Source organism: Diuraphis noxia, unplaced genomic scaffold (assembly GCF_037042655.1).
Source record: "Diuraphis noxia isolate RWA-SAM2 unplaced genomic scaffold, SU_Dnox_SAM2 contig0003, whole genome shotgun sequence".
NCBI classification, from domain to species: Eukaryota; Metazoa; Arthropoda; class Insecta; order Hemiptera; family Aphididae; genus Diuraphis; species Diuraphis noxia.
In genome coordinates, this window is record NW_028301713.1 from 80,083,201 (window position 1) to 80,108,242 (window position 25,042).

Sequence of the window (25,042 nt, forward strand, 5' to 3'; positions counted from 1 at the left end):
CCCGTACCTAGGATATAAATAATCCATTACAGACCCATAATATGTGGCTGCAAATCATACAAATGATCGAATAATTATTATACGAATAAATTACAACCCGGGACTCTGCGGTCGACCCCGTCGATAAAGAAAATCAGATGCCACTCTATATGAGTATGCTTACCTGCCCACAAAACGTTAATAATATTTAAGCGACATAATAATAAAATGTATACGCGTGATGAATCGCCCGTGACGACACTGCCATCGCACCGCCGAAGACACCGATGCCGGCCGGTGGTGCAGTCAGTTCACATCGACGCTCTGCGCGCGACGCACCACACGACCGTCCCCCCCCCCCCCCCGGACATGCGCCTCGATTTTATTGTTTGACTGCCAGGAACAAAATATTATAATATATAAGAGGGTAAGGTACTATTTAGTAGTAGGTAATATAATTTTATAATAATATATTTATACACTATGACGACGTCGGGCGTAGATGCAGCGGATTTTGACGGCACCGGTAGCTAGCGATGCACGCGTTACTATAGTAGGCTGCAGTCGCGATCGACTGATTTTTGAAACGTCCGGCCAACCGGAAAAATCTTGACCGTCCGATCATATTATTATCATAATAACAATAATAATAATAATAATAATATTTTATAATAACTGATTTGTGCGATTTAAAAAATATTACCCGAGACAATAACGTTTAATAGTAATAATAATAATATACGTTTTTGACAGTGAACAATATTACGGTCGCGTATTCAATATTATTATAATATCATTAAGTGTGACGAAATGCAGTTGTCGCCACTGCAGTGGCTCTTTGTAACGGCGGTCATCGTCGTCGTTGCGGTGGCCGCCTCGCCGACTGCCGACACGCCGCCTGCCACGGCCCCGTCCACCGCCGAAAAGGCCGAAGATTACGACGACAGCGGCGGCGGCAGCGTATTCCCGTTCAGAGCTCTCCAACTGTACAACACCGTGGCCGGTTTCCTGGAATACATTTTCGATATTGTCATAGCACCGATCACGGGTAAGCAATGGTTGTAACTTGTATAGGTGACCTAGGGTACCTAAACTATCGTAGATCTAATTAAGGCTAGAATGCACGGCCACAATAGGCACTTTTAAATAAGTAGGTAAATAATAAATACTAAAATTCGACAGGGCCTTCATGTCACATTTTTTATAGTATTTATAATATTTTATAATGTTAACGAAAATTAACGTAATGGTAATATTATATTATATTGAAAACAAATGTTACTTAAAAAAAAAAATGCGTATAAATAATGAATTTAATTTCTGGTTTGAGTTTCTTGTATTACCTACATTTAAATCCACCCTGTTAGAAATGGTAGAGGTTGCTCAAGGAACTGTTCCCAGATTTTTATTTCCACAAATATAAATAACTACACTCTTTAAATGCGATCTATTTTCAATTTGCTAAATTTTGAACGATCACTCATATCTGACGTTAGTGCCTATATACATATAATATTATCAATTATGTAGATTTGTCAATTCATCAATTAGAAGACGTAACCTGAATGTTCTATACTTGAACAACGTGTAATTAAAATAAAGTTAACGATTAATTTATTGACATTATTACTATTGTAATCTATTAATATTAATTGGTATTTTTTATTTTTTTATATAATAATAATTAATAATTATGAACGTTTTAATTTTAATAACTATAAAATAAATTCGAGTTATTATAAAAAATATTCACAGAACATTATTCTCATACAACTGAATTGTAAAAACTTAAATAAAATGAATCAACTATCTTTAATTTATTTTTACCTTTAGATACTCCAATAATCGTAGCATTTGAGGCTTATGAAAAAACAACAAAATAAAAACTAATGTTGCTTAAAGTTTATAATTTACTAGCTGATCCTCGTGCACTTCGTTGCCCGTTAAAAACACCAACTCTATATGATTCAAAATTTGTGTTTTAAATCCGGCTAGTCATGCTCAAAACTTCCCGAGACAAATTCCCGTAGATTTACAAATTTACAAAAACTCGAAAACGTGAAATTAATAATGAGAAAACAATAATACGAGTAAATAGTTATAAATACTAAATAATCCACCTTAGATTTGAAACCAATAAGAACCTTACATTTTACAAAAATATTTAATATTTAGTATATTTTTTCGTAGAAATATGATGACACTATTGTATTTTTTAGTATGGTCATCCTCTTACGCCTACAACTTATTGGACTAACTTTATATCCAAACCCTGCTCCACAATGTACTATCTTGTTTAAAAAATAAAATCAAGAACATCTGATTAGTAGTTCCAGAGTTTACCCTGTACAAAGATTTTCTTTTTACATTTATATATAAAGTTAGAAGATAACAGCAACGCACTATTCAAAACTTGTATTTACCTAAAAAATAATTACAAACTTAACTAGTACCTATATACATTAAAAGTGTATAGATTAACACATATAGGTTGTCAATTTTAAAACGCTACCATCTTCATACTTAGATACAAAAATAATACATTTCATATATTATTATACTATTAAATAATTTCTAGAGATAGTGACTGACATTAAATATTTTAGATGCTTATTTAATCTATAGAAATGTAAATTAATTGGTTAAAATCTATATAATTATGAATAATTTTAAATATTTTTCAATTTATAAAATATAAAAGTGATTTTGATGAAGTTAAATTCATATTTTTTTATATGTCAACCACCACCAACATCTTCTGTAAATGCAAAAAGGAAAAAATAATCATTATAGAATTCAAAAATATGAGCAAATTCTACTGAGAGTTTCTATTTAAATCAGTTGTCATATAAAAAGTATACAAAACAAGCCAAGTAAAAAATATTTTAATAAGCTATAGTAATTTTTATTTAATTAAATTTAATATAATAAACCATGACTGTCATCGGATCCATAGTGTTTGTATAAAATATACTAAATTATATTGTAATAACGAATCGATAATGATAATATAATGAAAAATAGTTAATAATAAATTCTGAATTTATAGTCTTCATTCTTGTCCTATGGTACTATAATAGCTTGCAAAATATATTATTATATAAATAAAAAAATAGAATATATAGCGTTCTATTATGATATTATAATATGTAGGTGTATGAGTCGTATATTTGTTTAATTTTAGGAAAATAGAACTTCAAATTCGTTTTAGAGTTTTAACGTTAAGACTGTTATTTTTTCTGAACAATAACAGTTGAACTCAATGCTAAATTATTTTTAGTGACCCATTAATTCGATATGCACATTGTTGATGGTCTTCATAGTTTAATGGTAAATTAAGAATTTAGATAGGTACCCACCAACAATAGATTTAAACTATTATTGGTCATAAAAATATTACCATACTCTTAAGATCACAAAAATTATCATTTGCATGACTCAAATAAAATTGTTCAAAACAAAAATTTAACTAAATTTTTTAATACGAAAAAATAGGTGATGATATTATACTATTATACATAATAATACATTAATACCTATAAGCATAATACAATTACATCTATGATTAAATTTTAAATGATATTAGTGTTAGTAATTTTAATATCAAGGGACTAAAGTGATGATGTTGGCGTTTAAACTTTGTCTCTTTTGGTGACCTTTGAAATTGGGTATCCATATTTGGCAAATCCGATGATGGAGGATCTAGGAATAAAATTGATTAAGATACAATATTTAATATTAGTAGGACTAGGTAAATTAATTCTGTTAGTCACTAAACATGAACTAATAGTTAATAAATGGAATCCCGTATTCTCGTATACCGTAAAAAGTAAGCCCATCTTAAAAATATTTAAAAGATAGCAATACATTGGTCCAAAAGTCTACTTTTTTGTTATAGGTTATCACCGTACCTAAAATCTACATCGTTATAATTTATTCTCTAAGGCTTTATTATTCCATACAGTTTATTTTCGTGTTCATTTTTATAAATTATACAATCATATTTAATTATCTCTTTGATCATTAATGTATAATACGAGTAATATAATACAGGGTGATTCTTTTATCAAACAACACTTATATGGTGTTTGTGTGTAAATACCACCTAACATACACCTATAACACACAAACACCACCCAAAACCACCCAACTTTGGGAGGCTATATCTTGTAAACGAATTGACGAAAAATGAAAATTTAAACGTGAAAATTCATTGAAAAAATAGCCTTTTTAGTTTATCAAATTTTAAGTATAGGTTGTCATTTGAAAATCAAAAGTTGATAATGGTTAACCTGATAAATATAAGGGTGAAAATATTTAAAAAATATATAGTTCTAGAACAAGATGGTTCCAAAATTTTGAAAAAAAAAAATTTGAAAAAATTCAATAGTTTTTGAAATAATGAGTGTTGTTTGATAAAAGAATCACCCTGTATATATTTTGAAAACAAGATATGAAGACTTATTATTTTAAAATACATTCAAAAACCAGAAATTTAGCATGCTCGGCGTAGTCGGCGAGAATTTCCATAACTATTGTTTGATTATAAGAATTGTAAAATGCAAAATGTAACTTTTGTTATTTCATAGGTGGTGAATCAAATAAAAAACAAACACCCAGTCGAGTATCGTACAAGAAATTTCAAGTTATTAGAGTGTTACCGTCTGACGAGGATGAAGTGCTTGATATTGAAGCAATATCTGAAGAACCAGGAGTGCAAGTTTGGATGCCTATACGGTTGAATAAAACAGCAGATCTCGTATTGCCGCCTAGTGTAGCAAGAGACGTCAAACGATTTCTAACACAAAGAGAAATCAATTTCATTGTACTCAGTTCCAATCTAGAAGTATGTGTAAAACTTAATTATGAATTTTAAAATGACATGATTCAATAAATTGTATGATGATTTGTAGAAAAATATTAACAAACAGAATCCTAAATCACCGTCTATTAATCAAAAATCAGAATTAAAAGCAACAAAAGGGCATGTAATGACTTGGAATAGATATCATCGTTATCAAGGTAAAATAGCCATAAAACAATTAAAACCTGAGTGTATAGAAACAAGAATACCCAAGAAAGAAAAATATTATACACAATAAACGAGTGGAAAAAATATTGTTATTCTATATTTTTTAACATAAAACCAAACAGACAATTCCAGATCATAATATTTTTTCTATAGATATTAGTGTATTATCTATTAACGCGATTAAGTATAACCAATTTTCATTTTTTAAGTTTATTACATATTTATATTGTAAAAGACAAAAAACAAATTTTAAGTAGTTATATTTTTTAAGCTACTAAATAAGATAATATATTAATATTAACGATACCACTGATGAATAATTGAATATTTTCAGATATTCTTGACTACTTGATGTATTTGTCAGAAAACTATCCTCATTTGGTGGAACTGTTGCCTATTGGAAAAACTGTAGAAGATCGACCACTTAAAGTAGTAAAAATATCAAGTGGTAAAACTAGAGAAAACGTTGTCAAGCCTGCAATCTGGATTGATGCAGGTAAAATGCATTATAGAAGATGAATATATATTTTTTTTTTAATTTTAAGCTATTTATGATAATATATCATAGTACCTAGGTACTGGTTTTAAATTGTTTTTGATTCTCATAAGTTTATTGTTGAATTATTCTTAAAAATAACCAGATTACATCGGGCAGGTATGGTTTTAGATGCTGGATTTACGTTGATATGTTAAAACTTTATCCATGTTCAAAAAAATACATATACTTAAGTCAACACTCAACGTGTTTATAATTCCCGCTTATAAGTTTAAAAACGATTTACAATAAAATCAAAGGATTAAAATACAGTAAAATCGCAATGACTAATATTTAGGGAATACCTAATAATTATTAAAACTAAATATTTTGAATCAATATTAAACTTGGTTCGTCAAATAAACATTTAGTTTAACATGTATTTATTATTCTACTAGTTGTATATATTTTTTTAATTAAATGAAAATTCAGAACGTAAGCTATTAGTTTCGTTTTCGATAATTTATATTTGGATAATATAACGTCAATTGATATTTTTGGTGATAGGAATTCATGCCAGGGAATGGATATCATCAGCTGTAGCATTATTCATTTTAAGACAATTAGTAGAAAATAAATCTTACAGAAAATTTATCTCGGAAATCGATTGGTATATTCTACCAATGATCAACGCAGATGGTTACGAGTATAGCCATACTGTCGATCGTCTATGGAGAAAATCTAGGAAGATTACACCCTTGAATTCTGGAAGGTAAATAATAATAAATTCACTTTTTGAAACATTAAACTAAAAATACATTTTTTTAGAACTCTGTGGGATTCGTCATATGGCTGTGAAGGTGTTGATTTAAACAGAAACTGGGATTGGCACTGGGGTGGAGTTGGCTCTAGCCAAGACCCATGCTCTAACACTTTTGCTGGATCACACGCTTTTTCAGAACCAGAAACTAAAGCAGTATCTGATTTTATATTAGACCACAAAGATAGAATACAAGTGATTATTGAACAAAGTATATTATGTTTCACAAGTTTAATTTTTAAATCTAAAGCCACATTAATATAAAACAAGTGTTTTTTTAATCGAGTTAGTCAGTTATGTCATTGCTAATTGCTATAATATATGGCAAATTTCATTATTAACATTATTCACATAAAAAAATGTTTAAAATGTATTTTTTACAATAATTTTATTGATCTACGAATTTAGCACTATTCGAGTCAATTAATTGTTCCATAATATTAAATGATTTCAGGTATATTTAACTCTACATTCTTACTCACAAATGTGGCTTGTACCCTGGAGTCACACAAAAAAGCTGGCTGATGATTATGATGACATGATGTACTTAGCGAGACAAGCAACTGAAGCAATTCAAAAAGTACATGGTTCACAATATCAACTCGGTACTTCTCCATCACTGCTTTACTCTACATCAGGTACATAATCTATATGTATATTGTATATATATAATCAGTGGCGTATCCAGAATTTTTTTCGGGGGGGGGAGGGGGGGGGTAGGGGGTTAAAAAAATATAACATTAAATGGTGTTGAATTTTATTTTATTTATTTTTTATAATTTTATATAATTTTAAATTTTATATATTTTATCTTTAAAAAAAAAAAAATTATAAATGTATATTCAATTTTCGTTTTGATTTAGCAAGTTCATCCAAAACATCATTAATATTCACGTTAATATCGCGATGAATATTTAGTAAGGCTAAACCATTTAAGCGTATTTGTCCAGAAGAATTTCTCAAATAAGTTTTCAAACGACGGAGTGTTGAAAACGATCGTTCTCCCGTGGCAGTAGACACTGGAAGTGTTATGAATATTTGAAGAAGTTTAGATATTATTGGAAAAACATCTGGACTGGTTTCGAAATATACTTCAATAGCATTTTTGTTTTTGAGTTCGGAAGGTGTTAAAGTTGAATATTTAGTATACCACAAAACTAATTCTCCGTTTAATAAATGATCGTTTAAATTTGAATCGGTACATACATCAATTATATCTTGATATATTTTTACTAATTGTTTGAATTTATTTTTAATCTAAGTAACAAAACAACAGTCGTACGACGATCAATATAATTACTATAGAGTTGTAGAGAACAGACTGTCTGCATAGACATTGCATACTGATACTTTTATGAAAAACGTTATCGAAGTATTCGAAAATGCACTAAGAATGTAAAAATACATTGGGGATTATAGTTTGTTAAGATATCGATATCGCAATCGTAAAAGCCGCTAATCAGTTTTATTATATTTGCATTTTATCTGTATTCTGTATCATACTATCATGTAATTACGGTTAGCAGGAGTAATTTAATGGTAATTGCTGGTCAGTTTTATATGTCGTATACGTAATGGGGACCACTGGCCGCTGGGTGTCGCGTGATGTGTCGATTTACCATTAAATTAATTAAACATCAAATAATTTTCGGGGGGGGGGGGGTGTTACAACCCCGTAACCCCCCCCCCCCCGGATAAGTCACTAATATAATTATACATATGTCATGACTGACTAGCTGATCGACGTTGAGTCTAAATTATGATGGATAAAAACTTTATATTTCCATAGTACTTTCATAACATCATTTATGTACAGGGGTACACTAACAAAGAATTTTTCTGAATTTGCATTTTAAATTGGTGCTCACACAAGATTCATGATGGAAATCGAAAATATCCTTTTTTATATAAAATATTGCAAAAAATAAAAAATGGTTATAATTGATTGTAATTAGTTATAAGCCGTATCACTGGTTACTCGAAAATATGTGGTAAAAACATAGATATATTTTTGCATTTATAGTCTAAAATAAAGAAATTATATTTTAAAACAAATTCGGATTTCAATGAATATTTTTAGCTTACCTATACTTTTAACTACATTAAAATCCACTCGACCGATTTTGATGATAATTTCAAATTATTTTTAGAGATATCAGGAAAATTTATAGAGCTGTTTAAACAACGTTCAAAAATAAATCAAGCACTATATCGAAACTGCTAAAGGAAAATTGTCCATCCTAGTCATATTATAGTTTAAAAAAGAGGGGATCTCATATGAAAAAGTAAAAACAGATGCTGTATTGCACTTTTTCCATAGGGATGACCGATGAGTAGTATAATATAAAAAAAAGAGAGAGTATCCACACTCCGTGCAAATACATCGGTACATGTTGATGTCAAGTGGATAAGAAGTAATAAGTTATTACTTTACTAATATTATTATAAATTATAATTTTTACACCTAGAATTAAAAAAATATAGTGAGATTGCTATGTAGTAACGTAATACTATTACATTTATAATTGGCTGCTAGAGTCAATCTAAATTTATAAAATTAATTGCATCTTTATCTTTGTAATATTATGTGACTGTCAGAAAAATACAACGATATTTTACTCTCTCAGCCTCAATAACACGTTGACATAATGGTAACGCTCTCGGTGTCGCACAAATGTACACACATATATGTAGACACATAGTACCTACATAGACATAGGTCAAAATCTAAAGAATGTAATTTAATTTACTAATTAATTATATACATTATTAAAGAAAAACTGTGGATAAGTGTGCTTGGTGGATCACTCTTATTACAGAATAATATACAGTCTTTCATAAAACAAACTGGAAAATATGTACCAATTAGAAAAAAAAATAAAAAAGTGATAAAAAAAACATCAGATTAAAAAAAAAATGGAAATGAATATCTATTATATTATATGATACATACACTAATATACAGCAATGTTTAATCACAATAATGACTATAGCAATGATGGAAATTTGCTTTGTAAAAATGAATGTGGGCAATAATGAATAAATAGCTAAGCAATTAGTTAATCGTTTACATATTATAATATTTTACAATGTTTTGTTATATTTTTTAATTTTTCAATTGATATTGTCGTATTGAACAATTGAGTATATTATGTACATTATTTGTTTTAGGATGTTCGGACGACTGGGCTAAAGGGAAAGCCGGCATCAAATACAGCTATACGATAGAACTTCCAGACAAAGGATTGTATGGTTTTCTATTGCCAGCTGAGAAGATTGTTTCAACAGGGAAAGAAATATTCACAGGCGTTAAATCCATTGCAAAATCAATATTGAAAATCAACAGCATGAAAGAGAAGACTAAAATAAAAGGATGACACGTTATATCTTTTGTCATGACATAAAATTTAATGAGAAATCGACTTTCAATTGAACTCAGATTTACAGAGTGTTCCGTGAGGATTTACCCATTGCGATATTTCCTGAGATAATAAATATATCATAAATCTGTTTGTTTTTATTAGACTCACATAGACAGGGGCTAAATGAATTTTATTTTTTAAATTTTTAATCTTTGAAAAAAATAAAGATACCTACCTATTTTATAGAGTTTAATTTGCTGAAAATGATGACCTTTCAACATTTTATCTTCATTAATCACATGGTTTTTAATAATTTTTTTAGTTTATTGATAAAACGGTAAAAAACTGGGTTTTTTTCCGAGCGGCGAGTCCCCCTCTACGGCTAATGAGTATATCCTCACGGGACACCCTGTAGTTAAGAACAGTTGAAATAAACTGGCCTAATAAATATGTTAAAAACTTAAAAACTATTTTATCTTAACTGTGTATGTAGCTTTGTTTTTGGATAAAATACATGGATTAACATACTCAACATTATTCATATCTTGTATAATAATTTATAAACAACTAGTCCAGGTTAGATTAGGTTATTAAATAATTAATTATATTTTATACCCATCACCAAACAGCTGAAAAAATTTATAAAATAGAAAACGTTAAACTTTGATAGCAAGGATTGAAGATTTAAAACATTAGGTTTCACATAGATAGTTAATTTTGTATCAAAAAATCAAAAAATCTCAAAACTGTACAAACATAGTTTTTTTTATGTATAGTTATTTTAAGTTCAAATTTGGATGAAATTAAATATTAAATAACCAAGAATAACAATTTTAGTTATAATATTGTTGTAATTTAAAAATATTTTTCGTGAGTAGGTACTTGAAATTTCTAGATTATACTTTATATTCTAATTGTAATAGTTAATGTACCTAATTAATGATTTATACTAATAGTTTATAATATATTGTATATACTATGAACGACTTAGTGAGTCTGATGCATAATGAATCTGATTTGATTCATTTAGAATTTATTTCATAAGTACTTACATTTTCTTCTTCTTTTTTTTGAAATAATAACATAATATAATAAACATAGTATAAATATCCTAGACTAACAAACCGTCTCCGCTAAAAATCGTTTTTCGTATACAATAATATTATATCATTGAATTCAAATTGAATACCATCCATTATATACTAACCCTCTAGTGGCCAGCTGTAAATCAGAGCGACATCCACTTACCAGCCATTTTTTTTTTTTTATTAAGTTTTATTATAAATGACAAATATGACATCAAATAACACATTTTTTATACTGATGTCCTCTACCACTAGCATTATAAATTATAACGAATTAATATCAATTATAGTTTTAAATAATAAATTATTAATCATTTGTTATTAAGACATGGACAATGGACATCATAATTAAAAGATAAAGTATAATTTTATTTTTTGTGTCAATCCCCTCCTTATAAATCAGTGACTTTATTTTATCGTATTATTATTTTAATTATTACATATTGTAACAATGTAACATTGCTTATGAAAATATCCTACACCTACCATACCATTCAATGCTGACCTCTGGATATAAAACCAAAACTAATTCTATCAAGGAAAAGTGAGTAATAATTGATTTCTTTTAAAAAAAATGTATCATTCATATTTTTCGGTCTATTTGAAACATATATTTATTTTGTAAAACAATTTTTAGTTTTAAGTTTATATTTTAAAACTTGTTGATCTTACCAGATTTCGCCCGAATCAAATTAAATTTTCATAGATTTATCGTATCTTAAACTCCATTACATGTTAAATACTCAGATTTTTAACACAGTTATTTGGATTGTTTTGAACAATGACAACAATATTATATACCTAAATAAAAAGTACCATAGTTTTTTATAAGCTATGTAACATAAAGTAGCTTATGTAATATAGCACTGCGAACCTTGCTGAATCTATGGACGAAATTTTGTGAAAATCTGTCAGACTGTGGATTTGCATAAGGGTCTTCAGCTTTAGACCTCTGAGAACCTTTTAATACCTAACTCAGCCGCCAATCTTCTAACCAAAATTTAGATTAATTTAGATATAGATACAATTCATGTAATTTTTTTTCTCTTTTTATATATTTCTCACTTTAAACCCAATGGCCCATGTTGCCGAGGGTATCATTAATAAAAAAAAAAATTTAAAAAAAATACCAAACTATTTTATTTAATGTGGCCATTGGCAATTCTAAGAAAACAAAAAAAGATTATGTTTTTTAAAAATGATTAGGTACTACATTCAAGAATATGTTGATTTAGGTGCATTATTATTTGGAGAAAAAAATTAAACTGTTGTTTTTGTGTTTCTTAAGAACTGATAGTCCATTTTTAGAAATAGTTTATAGTAAGCACTATAGATGACTCGGGATGATACCGTATACGAATATATGATATACCTATATATTTATCTTGGATAAATTATCTATATAATTTGACAATAGATACATAGCAACTAACTGTAAATTATATAAGATAACTAGTCACTATTTTATATTATGCTAATGGATAACTTACAAAACTATTAAAATAGACGACAAAGTAGGTACCTATACAATTTTGTTTTATTATTTCTAACAGTATTATGTACTAGGTATCTATATATTACCAGGGACGGCGCTAGGATTTGCGTGGCCCCGAGCAAAATAAAAAACAGTCACATCACATATTATCCAAACTAACTAATCTCTGAACAGTATAAAATATAATTTAAGAACTGCGGGGCCTTAATTATAATTTTAAAATCGCGGGGCCCGGGGAAACTGCCCCGATTGCCCCCCCCCCACCTCGAACCGTCCCTGTATATTACATAATGTATCAATGTATAAATAAACGACAAGTCATAATTTGCGTTTCACCCATATTTTTTTTTTTTTTTTAACTTCTAGTTGAGTATTTAAGTAGTTGTATGTCAAAACAATATTGGATCATGTCTTTAGTTGTGGAAATGAAGTGGCATTGTCATGGGCAAAAATGTAATTTGATTCGAATCGTTTTAATAAAGATAAAGGCTTTTCAATGGTTTTGCACAATTTAAAGTTGCTGTCGATCATAATAATTTCAAATAATCATATTATTCGCGAGTTTGTTAAAATTTCACTTATTGAACTATTTGGCTCAAATATAAATTATATATCAAACAAATTATTGCAATGTTATTTGTAGATCATATAATATTTCTATTCACACGTCCGCGAATAATTAATATTGTGTAATTCATGCGACTATTATGCCATGTCTCAATATCTATGATTTTAATTTGTTGTTATATCTCGTTAAAACAAGTCATGATATCAATATATGATTACTTACTAAATTACTAATAACTAGTAAGTGATATCATAATATATTGAATACATTCAATAAATTATGAATACACTTCTATTTTATTGTGTAACCATAAAACTATAAAAATACAACTTGATATAGCTGTACATTATATTATTATAATAGAAGTGTACAAGAATAATTAATACTTCTCATTAAAATGAATTATATTGATTAAATTAAGTCTACGGACCCTCACACTATCATTGACATTATATTAATCGTAAATTATAATATAAGTTCATATAACCACCTAGTCATTAATCTCAACAACTCAGTGTCATATCAGAAAATTACAATAACAATGATTATAATAGAATGTGAAATAATAATCATTTCATAACAATTTTCATACTTATAAATAATTGGTGAGGACTGAGGAGGTAATAGCAGTAATTTTTACTATAATACTAAATGTATAGAAATTATCAAACAAATTTTTCTTTATTCGACTTCTATGAGATAAAAATTACAGGACCATTTTCAATGAAAGTTATATCAAAATATTCCTTAACGGAAATTGAACTTTTTTTGTTTAAATAAATTGATGGTTCTTGCTGATTAATATGATTATGTTATTATTTTATAATTAGTAGAAATATAGCACATATAACAAACTTCATAAAAATAAATGTTTAAAATAAAAAAACATTAAAATCAAATGCATATGAACACAATTTTATTACCTACAATAATAATTACTTTTATGATTTGCTTTCATTATTATTATGGATATAGTTTTGAAGGTAAATACGATTGCACCAATTTTAACAATATAAGATTTACGTCGGTTTTTAAATTTTTCAGCTTTTATTGAATCTGTCAGATCTGTCTAAATCTCTTCTTTTTCACCAAAAATACTGTCAGAAGTTTAAAATAATAAAATAAATTATTAATTAATTATGTTATATTTTAAAATGAAGCGAAATGGAAAACGATAGAAAGATAGATTAATTTAACCCGAATAGTAAAGTTGGATAGGTACCTAATACAGATAGTATATTTAGTGTCGGTGGCGGTCCTACGGGGGGGGGGGGGGATGGGTGGATCGCCCTCCCCCTTGTTAAATATAAAATATAAAATTATTACATGACATACATTTTTGAGTAGGTACTTATTGTATTTAATGTGAATAATATTTCGCCCCCCCCCCTGGAATTTGTCAAAGACCACCACTGTCTAGTGTATACGTTTTTTAGAGCCATTATTATAACACATTTATATTTATCAATTTTTCTTACACTTTATAGTATTTTAGATGATATAGTATCAAAATATTCATCTGTCCTTTATAAGTTCACGAAATTTGAGGGAGATAGAAAAAGAAGACGTTGGCCACAATTTTGCTATTGGAAACAATCTCATCGCATTTTAACGACTCGTCAAATAGACCTTTGCGGTGTACACCAAAGTATAAAGTCACGGATGGGTATTTAAAACACTTAAACTATATTTTCCAAATCAAACGATAGTATACCCACGGGTTCATTTATAATATCTTTATCGGCTTTATCTTTTATACGCCCAACATATTGTGTTCACAGCAACAGTTGTATAACAATGCAAAGACCTTTAATAATACGATTTTTAACAGGCTGTGGCAATACGCATATTTGCACGTAAAACAAGAAAAGTTCAAGGTTAAGTTTTTTTTTCTTGTTTCTGCGGGGAGGTATAGGTTCACAATGGGCGATTGTAAACTCTCCCGGGTCTACTCCAGTACCTATACTACCTGACGGAAACGTGTAAGCTCTCCCGGATCTATTCCTGTATTACCTGATGGAAACATGTAAACTCTTCCGGTCTAGTAAAAATCATAAAATAAATTTTAATATACATTTAAGTTTCGTTTAAAAATAGTGAATCATATATTATAGTAACAATATAAATTAATGTCTATAGCTGCTATGAGCTATAATATTATAGTCAAAATAGAATAAAAAATAAAAAATCTAATATACATTTAAGTTTCTTTTAAAAATAGTCAATAATAATAATAATGATATAAGTTACAAATACAAAATATACGTATAAATGTTAAAATTTGATAATACAAGAACATACAGATTTAAAAAAAGTTAGGGAATCTATTTTTTTTTCTAAAAACATGTTGTAACATTCAAAACAACTCGGGAGAGTTTACATACTTCCTACAGGCAAACCATATAAAGTTAACCCGGGAGAGTTTACTTTAGGTAAACATAATTTTGACCCTGGAGAGTTTACCATCGGGAGAGTTTTCCACCGCCTTTCACAATAACATAATGATATATTTTAATATAGTGAGTGTACATATTTAACAATAATGTCGTTTTGTTTTGTTATCCGATTTTCAGGTCACAGCATACAATAATAAGACTACGGCGCTCTGCGGTGTTTTGTACTGGACGTCCATCGCGTGCAATAATATCGCCAGAACAATATTATACTGATAAATAGATATTATATTCGCGAATACGACATCGATATAGATACCTAACCTAACCTACCCAGTTCCGGTATTTTGTCAATTTTAATAATACCGGCGATATAATGCAGTCGCGGAGCAACGTAGTGTGGCCGTCCCTGTTCGTCGCGCTGCTGATGATGTCACCGGTCACCCATGCCAATATCTTCATCGCAGCCGTATGTTACAGCGGTTGCGGATCTTTGGCGTTAGTGTGCTACGTGTCCAACGGCATTGCCAACGGCATACATTACGCCAAGACCTTTACCAGTCTGCCGCCGACTGAAGTTGGATGCGGAGAGGCGTTCGTCGAGTGCAAGAACAACTGCCTCGAGCATTTTACGTTGACGCCTTAGTCTATCAACCGCAGCCAGGAAACTATGGTGATCCATGTCATGCCTGCTGCTGCCGCCGGTACACTGCAGGACTAAAGATTATCATACATATCTACCCACACGAACGCAACGAATTAAACATAAAATTATGATATTATTGTATAAAAATATGATTATATTACACGCGCTGGCTAGAAGAATTATATCGTATTTTCATACGAATGTTACAGTTGAACCTTTATATTATATACTTATTACAAGTCGGCCAGTCGCACGAAAAAAAAATTTATATAATACCTACATTTAAATAATGATTGGCTGTCGTAATTTGTTTTTATTCATTAGTTTTGAAGGTATCCATGACATCTTAATTTTATAATTACAATAATAAAAAACGTAGGGATTATTCGCCCTACTACAGTATTGGTTATAATATAGGTTCCTAGGTAACAAAAATGGTACCTAGTTGGTTTCGAATGTATCTATCAAAACTATTGGGTGTAGATCATTGCGTTGTAGAATCGGGTGTGTCTAAGTCTCAAAGTTGAAATCAATGGACAATAATTCACACGAAAAACGATTCAAAGGTCTCCGGATCGGTGTGTCGAGGTATTGGTGTCCAAAATATCATATTTTTTTGTCTTTATTCTTTAAACACAATAATGAACGTTATAGTAAGCATTTATAATCCTTACACGGTTATCTACATGTCTACTTGGCATGTACCTGCAGACATTAATAACTACTGAGGCCAAATTAAAGGCAAAAGGTTTTAACCAATTCCTGGTTTAAGATCTGTGAAGGACATCACTTAGAAAAATCACCTTTACTCCCAGTGTGTGTAAAAAACATAATTCAAGAATCCACGAATAATATTTTTAAGTTACAAAAAAATAACTAAAATCATTATTTTTCGTTGAAATATCTAATTCATCCAAATAATAAACTAAAAATACTTACTTAAAAAAAAAATTTTCATATAATTTTTATATGTTAAAACCTAACTACTTGAAAAATCTTGATTTGTATTTTCAATGGTAATTACGATTGAGGGAATTTATGACCACCCCTTACTTTTAAGTAGGAAATGTACCACTAATTATTAACAAAGTTATCCTTATTTGTATTTAATAAGATAAATAATGTAGGCCCTTATGAGTGAACATAACCATGCACTCGATTCCATGGCTGCTAAGGTTTTTACCTATGATATTCATGTAATATTGTCCGATGGTCCATATCACAAGATATGAACATAGAAGAGTTAAAAGAATGAATGCAAACAAAAACTTATTATTATAAAAAATGATATTCAATATAATATAATACATAATCAATAAATAATTATGATTATATTTTGTCCATTACATAATAGTAAGTTTTATTATTAAAATATAATATTGAAATATTTAAAGCCTTAACAATTTTAAATCAACTTTTAGAACAACAAAAATAATATACTAATCATAAGATACTAAGTGAGCATATTATTGTCAATAATAATTGAGCTAAATAAAACAATAATTTTTAACATAAGACAAATGTGTGGCATAGTAAACAATAATATCTACCAATGTAGCAGTTAGCTAATAAAAAGAGTTTTTATAGTTTGCTATTTAAAACATGCCAATAATAATTATTTCACATTTCCATCAAAACGTGTTAAATATAATATAAAAATTACTTTTTTTCTCTATATTTTATACATAAATTGAATGCATGTTTTGCACAAAATTATAAAGTTATTTGTATATAAACTTTAACACTAAATTTATAAAAAAACAGTTTTAAAATTTTACAACATATCTAAATACCTTACATTCTAAATAGTGGTAGTTAAAAATTAGTCATCAAATTGTTTTTTTTATTCAATATTGAGAGAATTTTTTCTATGAATGGTTAGACTTTTCTATTTAAAAGATTTGTGTGGTAACTATTTGTGAAAGAAATTTAATCTGAGCAGCATTGTTGTGTCAAGTTTTCCAACTTAAAATATAAATCACAATCATTTTGGAAAAATGTCCGCAAAAAAAAAATAAACGAACAAATACATAATAAATAATAATAACTTAAATCGCATCTAAACTATATGATTAGCTAGCTTTAGCTATTATAATTTGATCGATTATAATACAAATATCAATTAAAAATGAAAAAAAGTTTTTTTTTATGTAACCCTGTTAAAACCAGTCAGCTGTATATGTAAAATCTTTAAATAACTGTTGTTCATCATCATTTAACAGTCTTGGATCTTTGGGTGGAGTTAGTTGTGGTTTTTCAGAAGTAAATTCTTCATCGAAGTTACTTACATCTTCAACAGAATTCTAGAAAAATAAAATAGTTAGTCATGCAAAAAACTATAAAGTTTTCTTTTTAATTTTCATTAGAGAATATACAATCTATATACAAAGGCATAACAAGAATATGTGCAACAATTTAAAAAAACATGAATAATGTGAGGGGAGAAACAATCCAGTGATCACACTTCCTTTTGCTTAAATATAATTTGATATATATATTTATTTTTTCATTATTCATTAAGATTTCTGCACCAATTTATTTTGAGATGCCGTAAGGGATTTACAGGAATCGTATGAGTGGCTAGGCCAAATATAAGACGGTTAAGATGAGAATGCAGTTTGTTGAAAAACGTTTATAGAACGTTTTAGCTTCTTTATGAATGGTTTTGATTTTTAAGTCAGAATAAAGGGTAAAATTAGAAATATAAAATGGGGCATTGGTGATGGAGTACAATATTTTGTTTTGAACGGTTTGTATTTTGTTAAAATTGGATTTTTTAACATTGCCCCAAAGTTGTAGACCACATTAGTTGTATATGTCCACATGGGCTTAATTAAAGATTTGTAAATGAGCAGTTTTATATTTAATTTAATATGTTTTTTTTGATAAAAATATTTTCATCAACTGGACAAGGGCATTTAATGCAAGTTTTTTCCCTTACGTGTTGGCCCAGGTGAAACGCCAATCAATGGTTAGCCCTAGATATAACTATTAAGTTGAACAATAAAATATAAGTACTTACAACTGTAGGTACAAATGGTGGTTTAACTTTTCTTTGTAACAAATCATCCCAAACAACTTGTCTGAAAAATGCCTGTTTTTTCACATCTTCTGCATCTCTTTCACTTGATCCTAATCTTCGTTCCGGATTTTTGCGTAAAAGCTAGATAAAAAATATATAATTATATAATTTTGTTAATTCTCATAAGTTGAATGCAAGTAAAATAACATACTCTTCGCATAATCGCAATTGCTTCCAATGACAAGAACCTGGGATACCGAACTTCATCATTCACAATAGAATCAAATACTTCTTCTTCGTCATCACCTGGGAATGGTGACTATAGGTGATAGAAACATAATTAATTGTATGGATAATATTATTGGTATTACACTAGCATATTTACCTCTCCAACAAGCATTTCAAATATGAGGACTCCAAGGCCCCACCAATCAACACTACGTGTATATGACGTTTCAGTGAGAACTTCTGGTGCTAAAAACTCGGGTGTTCCGCAAAATGTACCAGTTCGATCACCATATCCCATACCTTCTTTGCACAATCCAAAATCGGCAATTTTCACATACCCATCAGTATCCAATAATAAGTTATCTAATTTCAAATCGCTAAAATATGAAAATATATCATATTATTAGCGTGTTAAAAACAATGAACATTTTAATACACTAACCGATAAATTATACTGTTCTCATGTAAATACTGTAATCCTAAAACGACACAAGCAGCATAAAACACTGCCCTCGGTTCTGTAAACACATCAGCGTGTATATGCATCATTAAATCACCACCAGCAGCATACTCCATTACAAAGCAAACATGAGCCTGTGAAAAATATATTAGAAATATAATAATTAAAATAAGGTTTTTAAAAATTATAACATTATACAAAATAAAATAATGTTGTGTTAGCCTTACATCAGTTTGGAAGCAAGCAAATAAATTAACAAGGAATGGATGTCGAATATCATTTGCAACTTCAAATATTCTTTTTTCGGACAACAATGATTCAACTTCATCACGGGCAATTATATCACCTTTTTTCAGTGCTTTTATAGCAAAATATTCACTAGAATTTTTATGTTGACACAAAATTACCTGAAGATTGGGAAATAAGATCAATAATTAAATATAAATAATAATATTAATTGTTATTACTTATACATATGCATAAGTAAAATTTACCTTTCCAAAGTGACCTCTACCCAATACACTCAGCAGTCTAAAGTCATCCATTGACATTTGAGAAAATTTGAAAGCACTAGATGATAATGTGGTTTTATTAGATTCTGCTGGTTGCACGTTATTAGATGTTGTAAAATGATATGCTTTTGGTTCATTTTCCCGGTAATCGAGTACACGAGAAACAGGATGACTAAATAGTGGTGACTACAAAAATCAAAAAAATATACCAATTAATTAATTGATCAATACATCTCATACATTGTAGGGTAGTTGTTTAAACCAAGCATTATCATACTTGAATAAGAGTTTGATTTTATTTATTACATATTTAAATGTAAAATATTTGAATTATACAATACAAGGATAAGATAATGCCTGGTTAAAAAAAATACATGTTAAAAATGGCCAATTATAGTGTTAAATTACAGTTACACAGTGGTCTCAAATATGTGGCGTGCAAACCCTTTCAGCACAGCCTAAATAATTAACATTTATTTCTTCAAAAACTATGATTTTTTTTGTTTTAATAAATAAATAAATACTTGAGAAAAAATCAATATACACATTTATATAATACTTGGTACAATGGAACCTCGGTATCTCAAAATCTTAAGAAACCAAAAGAAAAAAAATCGACACACTGGAACTTTGAGATGCCGAGGTTTCACTGAATTAAATACAGTTATATTATAATTATCATCAATAGAAAAACGCACTTTGTCTTCATTTCGGATTTAGAAAAATAAATAAAAAAGGGGGCTAAAAATAATTTTTCCTTTACAAACCCTTTGAAGTATTATGTAATAAATATAAGGCATATTGGTAATTTAAGATTGAGACGACCACTCAATAATAACATCAAACATCAAATAAGTACATTACATTAATCAAATTAATTATTCGGCAAAATCAAAATTTGAAGCATTTGAATTAAAAATGCTAATACATAGGCGCAACTAAACATCTAATACAAGGGGTGCTGCTAAATTGTAATTTTGCCTTACAAAGCATACAAGTTATAAACCTATAATATTCTATACATGAAAACTTAATAATTTATTCAAATTTCAATACATTTCATATAAGTGGTAAAAACAATGTATACCTATTTACTATTTAGTATCTAACATTTTTAAAAATATTAAACTCATTGGGTCTATTTGTAATAATAGCAGTCCATCCTAATGCATATCTTTACAGTGGTATCTATTGTGCTTTTGGATATGATCCATTGGCTAGAAATAGCTTGTAAGCAATCCATAATGTGTATTATAATGCTAGTCAACTATCAACTATAGCAACTACAGAAATATGGAATTATTTATAACAATTATAACAAATTAATTTTATGATCAAAAGCATTAATTTTTTTCCATAAATAAAACATAATATTGATCATATTTCGTTAAAATATACATAGTTAGACCGGGAAAAACAAAGAGTGCTAAAAATCCTGAATCCTAGTTGCGCCAATGTGGTAATTAATAATAATATTTTGTTTAGCATTTCAGAACTCGAGCTTTATGTTAGTTAGTTAAAACCGCATAGTAATAAATATTTATTATTATTTATTACTATTTAATTTCCTTAATTAAAAATAAAATCATAAATGTAGATATAATAACAATATCAAATTATAATAAAAAAAAATCTCGATAATTCAAATTTTTTATGTTACAATGTACACAAAGGTGAAATGATTGATTGCTAGTAAACATCTAAAAATAACTAGACTATTTTTATATGTTTAAAAATAAAAATGTATAAATTGCATTCACTTAATAAAAAGTATATTATATATTGTGAATAATACACTTTTTACATTATATAAATGATAATTATTGTCCATTTCATAAAATAGTAGTTTTATGTGATGGCCTAGCTTGTACGGTCAAGTGCGTATGATTTCTAACCTGACTCTGCTTTAACGCACACAGTGCATTGCCCGCGTGCAACAAGGTACAAGTTATTTTGTTTTTCTCTATATGTGAACAAATTAGCTAAGACTAGGTTAGGACACAAATAAAACTAAAGAGTATGATGTATACAAACATGTTTTACTTTATATTCTATAGGGAGTTAATAGAGATCCTATTTTTTCAGCATAAAACAGAAAAGAAATTAAATCCTTCTTTAACGTATAGTAATATTCTTAGATATTCATATTTTACAATACAAAATGTTAAAATATGTGAAATACTGTTTAAACTACATACTTAGATAATTATTACTTATTAAGTGTTATATAGGGCTTAACCATTAAATTAAAAATAAATAAGCAATACAAGGTATTTAGCTTAAAAAATATTAATATATTATATATAAATCTAATATCGAATTATTATTAATATTTACTGCCTAAATTAGTTTAATGAAAATACAAATTTTAAAAGCTCTTTTATTGACTACACTAAATATTTAAAGCAAAATAATTAAGAAAAATAAACTCAAAGTTAACTCTCAACAAAAAACTATAGTGAAATTTAAATATTATGATAAAAATTTATGAGTTAATAAATAGTTCAGAGTACTGTAAACCAAGTTATAATGGAGTCAATGTTCATTTTCCAAACAATATATTTTTTTTAGGAAAATTAATAATTACTTGTAACTTGTTATCTAACTAATATTTTCATTGTTTTGAATTTATTTGTATCTTCAACTAATTAAACATATTACACCAATTATTTAATCATAAATATTAATGTAAAACTCAATCTTCTACTGTTAACATTAAAATTAAAGCAATTAATAAGCTATAATTTAAAAGATCATTCTATCTTTAAAAATTATATATTTATACTTATAGCACACCTAAGTTATCTTTAAACTAATGTTTAGCCGAATGAAAACAAATTTTAAAAATATATGTTGTTGTTTAAATAGAAATGTTAGTAGTTTTATTCATTTTATATATTATCTAATAGTAAGTCTACTACAAAATCATTCGTGCACAATATCAGTTAGAAATAGATGATATACCGGTTAGGCACACGCGTGTTAGATAAGCCTAGCACAGTGGTGTAGGAAGAGTATGTACCTCGTCCTGGGGAAACTCTACAAGAGGAGACGGCTGCGGTGTTCCCAAAGTTGAACTTCCAACACTTTCTATGCTCACAGACATTGTCATAACATGTCTCCTATGAACTGGTGGTAATGTCTGTTGCTCGTCGTCATGTAAAAAGTCAAATTCCTTCAACGCATTCTGCAGCTATACATATCATACAAGTTACCCCCCTGGTGCATTGATGTTCAAAAAGCTTTATAGCTAATATTTTTAAAATTGCATTTTAAACAAGAATGAAATACTCACCTCTTGATCTAATTGTCGAGGTGGCCTTGGAGGTGGCACGGTTGGTACAGCTGGTATTCTCTTATTTGCAGCTATAACTGTTGAAGGTAGGAATGTGGGAGATCCCGTAGATATATTTCGCTGTTCAGTGATAGTGGGTGGCAATGGTGGTAGAACTGCAACCCCTAAACCTAATGGACGTGCACCAGCCAATCCACAAGTGTTAATTGGTTCAGGTGTTTCACCAGGTGTACATTTTTCTTCGAGTCTTGTATCACCGCCATCTAAAGATTACATCAAATTAAGTTAGATTTAATTATCACTATTAAATTAGTTACTTAGGTATACAAAAATAATTAATTATGTATAAACCTGTAGAGCTGTCAGAATGTGAATGTGATCTTGAGTGTTGCTGTGCAGGAACTAATGGTGAGTTTTGAATTGAAGGTGATGATCTTTTAAGAAGTCGACTCCAAGCAGCTATATTGATGTTCATTTGATTAGCTCTAGGGAAGTTTTTAGCTTGCTGCTTAAATATTTTACGTTGTCTTCGTAAACGAGGTTGACGTGATATCATAGGATTTAAAAATTTAATCTAAAATATAAATACATTATAAAACATAGTTTTAGAATTCAGAACAACTATTAATATAACTTGAAACTACAATAATAAGACGTTAACCCATATGTGTTGTTTCTGTCTAACACATAACATAACTAAATACATTAGCGTTTAGCGGTTCCAACTTTTCCAAGTTAACATATACAAAAAAAAGAATAGACAACATATTTTTTTTTTCTATAAATCATTACAAATAGATTATATTAAAAAAAAATCAATTTTGATAAATGTTTTAGTTAGCTTCATTTTTTATGGAACAAGTTGTAAATAATAAACTCTTATCTGGCAATTTTTTTTTCAATCCATGTTTTAGTAATCAAAATTGAAGTATGGTTTAAAAAATGTAATACTTTAGTTAATTCATATTCACTAAAAGACCTCCATAGAATATTTATGTTATAATAAAAGTATACAGGTAATACCTAAGAATTAGGTGTAAACAACTACTCAGCTGGTAAATAACTGATTTTTTTTACAGATTTATCTTGATAGTTTGTAAGATATAAAAAATAATTTGTTCGAACATTAAATCAAACTAAAGATTATTATAATTCAGATTGAGAATTGGCAAATCTTCAGACCATAATCTAATACAGTAGAAACTTGTTTAATCATCATACGATTTACAGTCATTGTCATCATCAAAAAAGAAAGTTAATAATGTAATAACGATAAATTCATCGCAGTGCCTAACACGGCGACTACCAATCGCAAAAATATGCAATTAAGTAATGACAAACAAATTGAATCGTTTTAAATTTAATCTAACTGACTTTGACTTGATGAGGAGCAGTAGCTCCGATTGAAATTGAAACTGGAATTGAATCCACTTTAATAAGACGTGATACCCGCATGTTGTCTCTGTCTTACAAGTGCGTAACCTAGCAAATTTTACACTCAGCAGAACACGTGTAGCTCTCTAAGTTTAAAATTTAGAGTGAATTGACCTCAAACAAAATTTAAAGGTAACATTATTATCTAAACAACCTCATATGTTTTTTATCATATTTTAATTTTAAAGCGAATAATGAGTATTTTAAGATGTAAAATTGACAGAAACAACATATGC

General features: G+C 28.5%; 2 protein-coding genes and 1 long non-coding RNA gene across 6 annotated transcripts in view; 2 read left to right on the forward strand and 1 right to left on the reverse strand.

Moving 5' to 3' along the window:
* Positions 1-291: 291 nt before the first annotated feature.
* LOC107162680 (carboxypeptidase B-like) lies at positions 292-10,205 on the forward strand. 2 transcript variants are annotated; one of them, XM_089224449.1, is made up of 9 exons: positions 292-406; positions 733-1,027; positions 4,569-4,825; positions 4,893-5,001; positions 5,346-5,507; positions 6,054-6,258; positions 6,315-6,501; positions 6,761-6,944; positions 9,478-10,205. In XM_089224449.1, the coding sequence occupies exons 2-9, from the start codon at positions 790-792 to the stop codon at positions 9,681-9,683; spliced, it is 1,548 nt and encodes a 515-aa protein (XP_089080575.1). In that variant the 5' UTR covers positions 292-406; positions 733-789; the 3' UTR covers positions 9,684-10,205. The 2 variants fall into 2 exon arrangements, with proteins under 2 accessions (XP_089080575.1, XP_089080574.1); XM_089224448.1 differs by having other exon boundaries at positions 330-1,027.
* Positions 10,206-11,137: 932 nt separating this feature from the next.
* LOC149057835 (uncharacterized) lies at positions 11,138-16,161 on the forward strand. Of its 2 annotated transcripts, none has more exons than XR_016191203.1 (2): positions 11,138-11,297; positions 15,390-16,161. It is a non-coding gene; the product is annotated as an uncharacterized LOC149057835 (long non-coding RNA). The 2 variants fall into 2 exon arrangements; XR_016191204.1 differs by lacking the exon at positions 11,138-11,297 and adding an exon at positions 14,349-14,482.
* Positions 16,162-17,107: 946 nt separating this feature from the next.
* Pkn (serine/threonine-protein kinase N) overlaps positions 17,108-25,042 on the reverse strand; it is a 28,928-nt gene continuing 20,993 nt past the window's right edge. The window contains exons 10-19 of one of the 2 annotated variants that reach the window (XM_089224698.1): positions 23,724-23,946; positions 23,373-23,635; positions 23,100-23,270; positions 20,060-20,263; positions 19,793-19,972; positions 19,548-19,699; positions 19,263-19,482; positions 19,089-19,196; positions 18,878-19,018; positions 17,108-18,158 (exon numbers count right to left, since the gene is read on the reverse strand). In XM_089224698.1, coding sequence (XP_089080824.1) covers positions 18,015-18,158; positions 18,878-19,018; positions 19,089-19,196; positions 19,263-19,482; positions 19,548-19,699; positions 19,793-19,972; positions 20,060-20,263; positions 23,100-23,270; positions 23,373-23,635; positions 23,724-23,946 — 1,806 coding nt within the window. In that variant the 3' untranslated portion in view covers positions 17,108-18,014. The remainder of the gene's footprint in view (positions 18,159-18,877; positions 19,019-19,088; positions 19,197-19,262; positions 19,483-19,547; positions 19,700-19,792; positions 19,973-20,059; positions 20,264-23,099; positions 23,271-23,372; positions 23,636-23,723; positions 23,947-25,042) is intronic. The other variant, XM_089224699.1, reaches the window with a different exon arrangement.

Bases quoted from the DNA above. Each gene is read 5' to 3' on its own strand.
- LOC107162680 (XM_089224449.1), top strand. From the start codon at position 790: ATGCAGTTGTCGCCACTGCAGTGGCTCTTTGTAACGGCGGTCATCGTC. The intron at 1,028-4,568 runs GTAAGCAATGGT...GTTATTTCATAG, and splicing joins TGTCATAGCACCGATCACGG to GTGGTGAATCAAATAAAAAA. The intron at 6,945-9,477 runs GTACATAATCTA...TATTTGTTTTAG, and splicing joins ACTGCTTTACTCTACATCAG to GATGTTCGGACGACTGGGCT.